This window comes from Taudactylus pleione, unplaced genomic scaffold (genome assembly GCF_031769625.1).
Source record: "Taudactylus pleione unplaced genomic scaffold, aTauple2 ptg000828l, whole genome shotgun sequence".
NCBI lineage: Eukaryota > Metazoa > Chordata > Amphibia > Anura > Myobatrachidae > Taudactylus > Taudactylus pleione.
Genome location: NW_028285230.1, coordinates 4206927 through 4217940, shown reverse-complemented (window position 1 = coordinate 4217940; position 11014 = coordinate 4206927). Strand labels below are relative to the sequence as shown.

The window sequence follows — 11014 nt, the reverse complement described above, 5'->3', positions numbered from 1 at the left end:
TTCAGCTACATTGTGTTCATAATAAATGATCTGTTGTTCTCTCCTCTGTTACCTCATTGCTACCGTAATATGAATGGTTATATAAGATTCTTCTGTGAAAAGGACCTAGAGGCATTGAATAAAATGCTGGACGTTACTTGGTTTGCAAAGTTACAAAGCAGCTCTCATGGTTGCAGTGACTGGTGGGCTTTTGGCATTTTACTATACTATATGGCAGATCAGGTTGGGAGTTGTAGTTCAGAAAATGCCAAAGACTTAAAGGCTGCCTAACCATAAAACTTGGTTGCATTGGCTTAAAAATGACTATGCCAGAGGTTCCCAAACTCTATACTCAAGGCACCTTAACAGGACAGGTTTAAAGGATAGCCATGCTTGGACACAGGTGACTTAGTTAGTACCTCAATTAATTAAATTTAACCATCTGTGCTCAACCATGGAAATCCTTAAAAACTGCTGGGGTGCCTTGAATACAGAGTTTGGGAACCTCTGGACTATGCGGTTGTATGGATTATGATTTGTGGTTGATATTGTTGGGGAGTTTCTAGCAGACATAAAGGGGTAAATTTACTAAAGGTCGATTTGGCATTTTGAGTGATTTGAGGTGCGATTTTCATTCGATTTGTATTCGATTTTGCTTTTGGGTATTTACTAAAGGCCAAATCGAATGTAAAATCGGACTTCAAATCGAATTTGGAGTCAATTTGGCCTCAAATCGACCATCGGAAAAACATTGGTACTTTTACACAGCCCAACACACAAAACCCTGATTTACTATCATTCTATTTGAAATCGACCTCAAAATCGGACTTCAAATCGGACTTCAAATAGAATAGAATAGACCTGCTTCATGCTTTCGATTTGAGCATGAGCAGGTCGGATTGCCACTGATACATGCAGACATCAGTGAGATGCCTGCATGTACCTGGCTGGAAAAAGTAATTAAACAGTTAAAAGTTAGAAAAAAATTGACGTGAGTCAAATCAGAACCAGCCTCGGACTGCTGAAACCCAGGTCTGGTTGACTAAGTACAGGGGAAAAGTGACGTAGGGTCTCCCTGTACTCAGTACAACCAGCACTGGGCTATGGGAAGCAGGGCTGGTTCTGGATTTCCAGGGAAAAATTTGCTCCACTCCCCAGGGATCCCTGGCCTGGGCTGACTAGCGGTCAGGGCTGCGGCTGGGGGACCCGGTGATTGGGCTCCCATGGCTGTGGCATCAGTCCCCCGTTAGAAAGGGTCCAGGGCTGGTTCTGTGATTTGCAGGGAGACCCTACGCAAATTTTTCCCTTGAATCCAGAACCAGCCCTGCTTCCCATAGCCTAGTGCTGGTTGTACTGAGTACAGGGAGACCCTACGTCATTTTTTCACTGTAATTAGTCAACCAGACTTGGGTTTCAGCAGTCCGTGCCTGGTTCTGTTTTGGGGGGGACCTCACTTTTTTTATTTTAACTCTTTAAACACTTTTTCAAGGCAGATACATGCAGGCATCTCACTGAGTGTGAGAACGAACTGCTCATGCTGAAAGAGAAAGCATGAAGCAGTTCTAACGTGTCGGGGATTTGTAGTTCGTTTTGCAGGGTGATTTGCCGTTCGATTTGGACATGAACATGCCAAATCGAACAGCAAATCACTGTTCAACACCGACTCAAATCGAATTTGTCTTTCAAATCGCAAAACAAATCGAATAATAGTAAATGCAGTGAAAAAACGGTTTCACTGCATTCGATTTGGGCTGATTTGAGAAGAGGTAAATCACTCCTCAAATCGACCTGCAAATCGACCTTTAATAAATTTACCCCAAAGTGTTACAGACCTGAGACATTTCTAGAACAGCAGATGCATGAAAGTCGCTTTAATCTATTGTGTATGTGAAATAGGTAGGTTGGGCTTTGTACACCCAGGGGCTGATTCTGAGTTAGGTGCAATTCAAAAACGTTAGTAACTTTGTACCTGGAACAAACAATGCTGCAATGCAAGTGGTGCAAATACACTTACTATTTCTGCATGCAGTGTAAATACTGGCTGATTTTGTATGTAGCCCACAAATGCTAGACAGCTCTCTGTGCATCTTACATCTGACCCATCTGCAGCGCAACATGGTGTTACTGAGGTGCAAAGTTACCTGCTCTTTTCTGCTTTACTCCTGACTCAGAATAGCCTCTATGTAAGTTCCACAGTCATTAATGACAAATTGGGCATCACAGACTCAGGAAAATGTTTATTATATACAAAAAAGACACTAGTGACTGCATTGCTGGAGATATATGTATACTTCTCTGTTTATTGATAGAGCAGAGCGTGTGTTGGCGGCTGGCAGATGTGACTTGATCACGATGAGAATGGTGGAGATTGTGGTAGAGACTTGTAGTGTAGAAAGCGTTGCTATCACAGGCACACTATGTGTTATAGAGAGGGTAGTGTAATCATGAAACGCGTCAGCTTCTGTGTGTCCTGCTTCATTCATTGGCAGTGCTTTTTTTTATTCCAGTCCTTAAACTGCTCATTATAGGATGCTTGGGAGAAGCACATTGCAGCCTTCCTGTCACACTCACATAGGTGCATTTCACAGGGGTTGTTTTTACCTGGATGATGGAAAGATACAGTACATATGAGCCAGGCTGTTACAGCGGAGAAGCTTACTGTCCTTTAGCAGTTCCATCCCTGATACTGCGAAGGATAGAGGGTACTATATAAGTACGACATCTACTGTAATGGTTTAACCCACACAATGCGTTTTCAGGCTCTTAGAATTGCTACGGAATGAGTGCCAGACAAAAAATTACAATACTGCAAAAATACCCTGTAATAAATTTATATAGACTGATAAAAGTATTATCAATGTAACGTCCACAAATGGGTGGAATGACTCAGATGTAGCCCAAATCTGCACATTATATAGATTCAAGTATTTGTATTACTGAAACAGACAGTATTCATCAGACTAGTTTATAGGTTTTATGGCCGGCTATATAACCAATGTAAAAGGCCATCTGTGATCGTCTTAATCTGCATAGGCAAACGCAGGGGGGTTTCAATCTGCCTGGAAACCCCCCTTCCCAGCCCACACCATGACCACAATAGAAATAGTAATGTAATACAATGTTACTAGTGCTGTATGTCCTTCTCAGTATCACAAATGAAATAATTAGCACCACCTGTGGATCTTTTAACATGTATCAGCCAGTAATAAATAACCTGTGCACCAATTAGGAGATCTGAAAAACATGCACTGTTAAGGATGTGCTGCTATAGAGCCCAATATGTACAGATACTGTATATCCAGGGTAGTGCTAGGTTATTCTGCTGCTCCCCCAGACTCCCGGACTTGCTCTAATACTCTGGAATGGTGCCCACATCTAAAATAAATACATTCAGCTCAGGCAGGATGGCCCTACTGCCACATCTAATGGCTTACTGTGATCGCTGGTCCTGTATATGCTGAAATTATGACACAATACACTTTGTATGACGCTTATTAAAGCTGGTTAAGTACTAATTCTGCCCTCTTCATTAACAGGCCACACTCGCTCTAAAATTAAGCATTTGGAAACCCCTCTGGAAATCCTGCATTTGCCACTGATCTGGAATGTTTTACGTGATGCACTGCGTACACTGTGAAGTCTACATTGCAATATAGCTCTTACTGGTGCAGGTGACGGTGTTATCCGAACAGGTGTAGTAATAGAACTCTGTATAAGGATTGTCAAATCTTACGTCACAGTTTTTAATAGACTTGTATGCTTCATAGCAGTGGTCGTGGGTCTGACAGCACCTGCATGTAGGAAAAGAGAAGAGCCTGAGATGAGATTATATTTAAAAATAAACAAATAGAAAAATGCGCTCCAGTAGGTCGTCTCATATGCGCTCCAGTAGGTCATCTCATGTTCCCGCATGGAATTACTCCATGAAAATGGCAGTGTGGGCTGTAGAACCAGTCTCACTCACGCGTCCAGGTCTGGTTTCATCTTATCACTTCTTGCTACAGTCCTAATGACATTTCACTTTGTTTTGTGGACATTATGTAACAATAAAAATAGTACTAACTATAATAAAAGCTGCTTCAGGTCTATTACACAAAAGTGTCCTGTGTGTATTGTAGTCTGTACCTTTCCTGCTTAGCTTTACAAGAAGTCTATTGATGGGTGGCTTTTTCTCGACCAGAACAATATCTTGTTGTGCTTGGAAGTCTGCAGCCTTATCCAACGAGACATCGATTGGTGCCTCCATAGCTGGGGCAGAGTTCCTAGATGAGTGATAAGCCAGCCATTCTGACGGTTTTGATGTTACAATAATCAGCATTGACCCTATATCCCCCACACACCCTTTGTTTTTCCCTTGTTTGCTTCTTTTCCAGATTTCTTAAATTAGATTACATGCATTAATGTATTTCAACAGCAGGACTGTAAATATTTTTGTATCACACTATTGGACATTTCTACTAATGTGGAGCCTGAGTTGGTAAATTAGGAGATACACGGATTGGTGACCGTTTCCCGAGAGATAGGCGATCACTGTACATCTGTCTGGTATGGCGGCAGTCCCTATACTGTGGGATGGAGTTGTGTTTTTTCTAATTTTGTGGCACAGATGGCATTTGGGCAAATAATCCCTAGGAGGTGTGTATGCACTTCTTTGGTGGTGTCTTCAGTCGTTGCACTAAATTGGTATATGGACACTTTGTATTGCTAAAGATTTTTTTAAATATCAGTATTACTAAATTGTTCTTCATATAGACTTTCACACAAGCTACCCGTAGATTCCCCATGAATATAAGGATCACACGACTCCACTGAAATATACAGATAAGCCTACATATGTTTTACTTTCTGGTACACTTATATAAGTTATATTCATACTAAATTATTTTTTTGAGCATGAGTAGTAACTACTGTACAGTTGCTTCATTTTTATGCACTAGAGGGCGCCATTTCCTACATTTATTCTTATAGATATACATATATATTTAAAATAGAGTGGTATGTTATTTAAAAAGTCATCACAGATTTGTGATTTTATTACAGCATAATAGGTAAACACATGGGGGTCAAGATAATGCTTAAATTGCAAAATAGCAGTACAAGGTTGGTAAGAGTAGTACATTAGGTATGGAAGTAATATTAGCAGTATACTATCAAATTGTTTAAAAAATATATAGCAATAAATAATACAATAATTAAATGCAGTTAATGTCTGGAGTGCCAATGAGCGTTAATCAGTGGTGGAGGTAGCAGTGAGGCCTCTGGGGCAGAATAGATGTAAAGGCAGTTAAAGGACCAGGCTGTAATGTGGTCTGTGATTCAGTATATCCCATACTAGTTACACCACAGGTGGTAGAATTTCTTCCAAGCTCCCGGCGCTCCAATAGTAAATACTAAAATATAACAGACAACTAGCAGCAAATGTAAAAAAGTTCAGTGCAAGCTTCAACAAAAATAACCTACAAAATAAATAAAAAAAAAAACATTGCGCTCGGTCACTGCTTATAGGGGTACCAACATGTATAGTAAAAACTGTAAACTACACTAGAAAGTATTGTACACAGTCAATATATATAAATAAATACTTTTACTTTTGAGATTGAGACACAAACATGTTAAATACACATTAAAAATAACAATATTGCACGACACAGTCAAAAGATACAATAAAACTAAATAAACAAATACAATGTTGCTAATTGGAAAAGATCTATTTATGTATAGGTAAAAGGATTCCTAGGTGTGCTTCTTAGCATCTTATATGGATATCCAAATGTATATGCATAATGACTTTTAGCGTGAGTTCCCAGGTGTGCTTAGTGTGTTTAGTACCCTGTTAGAAATGTACAAATATAAATCTGTGTTCGGGTAATATATAGCAGTCTTTAATCATCTGTACCTGTATTGGGAGTAATTCCTGGTATCTGTGCTTGCGTCCCAGTGTATTTATTTTTATTGTATCTTTTGACTGTGAGTCGTGTAATATTGTTATTCCTAATGTGCATTTTACATGTTTGTGTCTCAATCTCAAAAGTAAAAGTATTTATTTTGATATATGTATATTAACTGTGTACATTACTTATTAGTGTATTACTAATAATATTATTGATTACAATTTTTACTATACATATTGGTACCCATATAAGCAGTGACCGAGCGCAATGTATATTTTTCATTTTGTAGGATATCCCATACTTGCCGAATTTTGAAAAGCATTTCAGGGAGATTGTGAAAATAACACCTATGAGTGCGGCGGTAAAGTGGGCGTGTACTGCTACATGTGAGAGGCGTGTCATAATACTGACTTACATCCAATGTAACTGAGCCCCAAAGCAGTTAGTAAGATCTATTTGTTGATGAAAACACACTGATACTTTTCAGAAATTTATAGGGATCATTGTGCCTTAAAGCCAATGCAGGGAATTGTTACTAATTATCCCATATGAATGTATACAGTATAATATATATATATATATATATATATATATATATATATGAAAAATCAGCTTCATAAGGGGGGTAAGGTGCAATTGGGGAGATTGTTAGACTCTTCAGGGAGACAGGAAGATTGCTACTATTTCAGGGAGTCTCTCTGACAATCAGGGAGAGTTGGCAAGTATGGTATAGCCTTGAAGTCATCAATTTAGATGCTTAGGGGTATATTTACTAAAGATCATTTTTCAAAGCCTCTGATTGTTGGCAGATTTGAGGGCTTGATTTAAAAGGGCTATAGTAATACACACAACAGAAGCCCGATTTTGCATGTACTACTGTTGCCTTTTTAAAATCAACCCACCCAAATTAATGTATGTTTATGTAAGTAGTGAAAAGTAGCATAAATAACTTACAAAAAAGTTGTGGGTAAACAGTACAAAGTGACATGCGGGGTGCAGCACAGCACCTGCTGCTCCTGGCTCTCAGTGCACGAGTATAGGTGACATGCGGGGTGCAGCACAGTACCTGCTGCTCCTGGCTCTCAGTGCACGAGTACAGGTGACATGCGGGGTGCAGCACAGCACCTGCTGCTCCTGGCTCTCAGTGCACGAGTATAGGTGACATGCGGGGCGCAGCACAGCACCTGCTGCTCCTGGCTCTCAGTGCACGAGTACAGGTGACATGCGGGGCGCAGCACAGCACCTGCTGCTCCTGGCTCTCAGTGCACGAGTACAGGTGACATGCGGGGCGCAGCACAGCACCTGCTGCTCCTGGCTCTCAGTGCACGAGTACAGGTGTACTTTGGAGCCTGGGGTGGCCACTAGGCCTGATTTAGAGATGGATGCTAATGCGATTTTTATGCAGATCGAGCGATGATAGCCGATATTTACGCATGTAAGTGACAGTGTACGCAAATGAGAAGGCAGCGGTGGGCGTCCCTATGCTCGGGTGATCTTTGGAGCTATTAGCCTGTTTTTACAGCTGTGATCGCATTAGCGTCTTTCTATGAATCAGGCGCAGTGTCAAGGGCTCTGCAGTGGTTCTAGCCATGCGATATGTGAAAGAACGGAGGTCTAGATGTTACAAAAGGGATGTATGTACTAAGAACCGGCTATTTAGTTTATGGTCCATATTTCCCTAATTATTTCCTAGCTACAAGACTGACTCTCAGTGACGTCAGTGATGTTACCGGCTGCATACTCATAAACAATATGGCCGCCACAGTAAGTACTGTAGGCAACCGTTGCCATTTTACTTCTGTAAACTGGAATTTATCCACAGTCCCCCAAGAAATAATCTGAGCATGTCTGTGAGATAAAAGCTTCAGATAAGTAATTTAGAAGAGACTAATGTGCATAAAGGAATAATGCAAATACTGTAGTGTATGACTTCAATAACGTTTAAAAACCTACTTATCAAGTTCATCCACTGGTGTACCAGAGCCTCCGAGTCCACAATAGCAGCCGTATCCATTGTACTGATCCAGGGGTCTGCTGTTAGGTATTATGCACTTTATTATTTTCCGGAACTGCAGGAGATTAGCAGAGACCGCTGACACTGGTGAGAAATATTGTTAGACATACTGGCGGTAATAGTGGGATACAGTACATCACTATATATATATATATATATATATATATATATATAGCCAGACCTACCAACCAGCCGGCTTTTGGAGGACTGTCCTGTTATCGGGACGTTTTCGGGAGGTTAGGAGGTGCTCTACTGCTGCATCTTGTGGAGGGAGGTGGCCCCGTTACAATGTGTCTCTTTTCAGATTTCCTTTAGTCTGTCTGTTTTTTCCCTGTCTGGTCAATATTCCCTATGATGCTTTTGCATTTAGCATGCATACAATATAGGACAATACAGGGTCAACCTAATTTACACTGCGACTTAGCGTTGAGCTAGGATGGGCTCCTCTTACAATTCTCAATTTATATACTGTACACATTTGAAATGTGCCCACCTGTAGCTCAGCATGGTTTTGCCCAGGTGCAAAGTTGCACGGTCCGGATGGTTCTACCCCAAAGTCCAAATGACATCCCATGTGCTTACGGTACATACAATCACATATATATCATGTAAATATAGCTTACGCTATCACTTTTCTTCTGGGTATGGACCTGGCATGCTTAAAGTGCATGTATGACAATCAGGCCGCACATGTGAGAATACAGACTAATAGGGGGGAACCCGAGGGACCCCTCTTTCAAGCTAATCTTAGTAAATAGCCAGTTATCGTAGCCCCCAGTCATAGACTGCTTTAGGAACTGCTTTTGCGAATGATAGCAGAGGGACCACAGCAGGTACTGTATCTCCCTTATAATAAGTGGCCATGCTACCTAAATAATGCAGCAAATGTAGTTTAATAAATACATCCCCAAGTGTCCCATAAAGGAAAGTACATACATCTCACTTGCTGTTAAGTATTACACAATTCACATAATAAAAATTTTGTACATATTATAGACTTATATATTCTATCTACAGGTTAATCAGTATCCTAAATTGTCCTGAAAGTCATATTTGATGACGTTGTTATAGATGGGTTTCCGGCAGAAAGGTCGACATGCAAAAGGTCGACACCAGATGGTCGATAGGTACAAAAGGTTGACACAAAATGTTGACATGGGTTAGGTCGACAGGTACAAAAGGTCAACATGGGAATGGTAGACACATTTTTGTTTTTTTAGGCTAGGCCCTAGGAGGGACGGTTAGGCACTAGGAGGGACGGTTAGGGTTAGTCGCTTACGCCAATGGTTAGGGTAAGGCTCTAGGAGGGATGGTTAGGGTTAGGCTCTAGGAGGGATGGTGGGTTAGTCATCCCGACGGTTATACACTGACAACCTTTTTATTGTCAATGTAATGAACCACACCATTATAGATGGGATGCAGTTTTCTATCATTTGGCCCCAGGATTGTGAGAAGAAAGGCAACCTAAAATAGTTATGGTGACAATTGGCAAATTAAGTTACTTATAGTAAATTATGTTTATACTGGGGCCCATTTAAGTGAAAGCTACATCCACTGGCATCTTCCAGAGATTCAGTCTCCTGATCAGCTACTAATGTGCAAAAGATAAATAGTTCTCATTTCATAGTATTAAAGTAAAAAAAGAGGGATACGGCAGACTGCCTTCAGTATTCTTACCGGCTAGGAGCAGAGCCAGGAACACGCAAGCTCCCATGATGACAGAATGAGACATGTACGATGGGCACAGTCATCTTATATCAGATGGTGACCTTGGCACCAGGTTATGGAACAATGTGTTCTCTGTCCTCAGATATGGATGTAATAGTAATTACCTGTGTACACAGCTTGGTAGAGTAACATAAGTCACATAAAGAAACAATTATTTTATGCACTGAATAAAGGCAGCAGTACTCACCTACAGTTGCTGTAAGATGTACAGCAGGGTCCATACTGAAGACATCAGAGGCTCATTTTATTCATTCCTGAAACAATTTCATTGATTTTTTTTCCTGATTCTGGAACTAGTTGTAAGAATGAAAAAAATATGCAAAAAAAACAAAAAGCTGCCAGCGCTGCGCAACATTAGGTACCCTCCGAAATAAAGGACTCATTTCATGGTTATTTTTGGATTAAATATGAATATTTGGGTTGTGACTCACAGGGGTCTATTTATCAAGCTGTGATAACTGGAAAAAGTGTTTATTACAACTTCCTGACATTAATCAAAAGGTTTACCGCAGATAAGTCATTGATTTCTCATGTGGTACCTTTGTTATCTATGTTTACTGCGTCCCCATAGAATGCAATGGGCACTGCCGAGTGTTAGCAATTTAGCCTCTATCTCACCACAACCCCCTGTCTCTCACTACTGCCCCCTGCATCTCACCACAACCCCATGCTTCTCACTCCTGCCCCCTGCATCTCACCACAACCCCGTTTCTCACTCCTTCCCCCTGCATCTCACCACAACCCCATGCTTCTCACTACTGCCCCCTGCATCTCACCACAACCCCGTTTCTCACTCCTTCCCCCTGCATCTCACCACAACCCCATGCTTCTCACTACTGCCCCCTGCATCTCACCACAACCCCGCTTCTCACTCCTGCCCCCTGCATCTCACCACAACCCCGTTTCTCAATCCTTCCCCCTGCATCTCACCACAACCCCATGCTTCTCACTCCTGCCCCCTGCATCTCACCACAACCCCATGCTTCTCACTCCTGCCCCCTGCATCTCACCACAACCCCGTTTCTCACTCCTTCCCCCTGCATCTCACCACAACCCCATGCTTCTCACTCCTGCCCCCTGCATCTCACCACAACCCCATGTTTCTCACTCCTGCCCCCTGCATCTCACCACAACCCCATGTTTCTCACTCCTGCCCCCTGCATCTCACCACAACACCGTTTCTCACTCCTGCCCCCTTCATCTCACCACAACCCAGTTTCTCACTCCTGCCCCCTGCATCTCACCACAACCCCGCTTCTCACTCCTTCCCCCTGCATCTCACCACAACCCCGCTTCTCACTCCTGCCCCCTGCATCTCACCACAACCCCATGTTTCTCACTCCTGCCCCCTGCATCTCACCACGACCCAGTTTCTCACTCCTTCCCCCTGCATCTCACCACA

The 11014-nt window shown here is 41.8% G+C and overlaps 1 protein-coding gene across 1 annotated transcript; it reads right to left on the bottom strand.

Moving 5' to 3' along the window:
- Positions 1-2458: 2458 nt before the first annotated feature.
- LOC148474619 (phospholipase A2, minor isoenzyme-like) lies at positions 2459-9616 on the bottom strand. Its single transcript, XM_088458377.1, has 4 exons — positions 9562-9616; positions 7824-7968; positions 3643-3770; positions 2459-2580 (listed from the first exon to the last, which is right to left on the bottom strand). Exons 1-4 carry the CDS (start codon positions 9614-9616, stop codon positions 2459-2461), a joined length of 450 nt encoding a protein of 149 aa, XP_088314503.1.
- Positions 9617-11014: the final 1398 nt, after the last annotated feature.

Excerpts from the sequence above, each read along its gene's own strand:
- LOC148474619 (XM_088458377.1), bottom strand. The coding sequence starts at position 9,616 with ATGTCTCATTCTGTCATCATGGGAGCTTGCGTGTTCCTGGCTCTGCTC. Across the intron at positions 7,969-9,561 it reads CCTGGCTCTGCTCCTAGCCG|TGTCAGCGGTCTCTGCTAAT; the intron begins GTAAGAATACTG and ends ATTTCTCACCAG. Across the intron at positions 2,581-3,642 it reads TAACACCGTCACCTGCACCA|GTAAAAACAACCCCTGTGAA; the intron begins GTAAGAGCTATA and ends TCCATCATCCAG.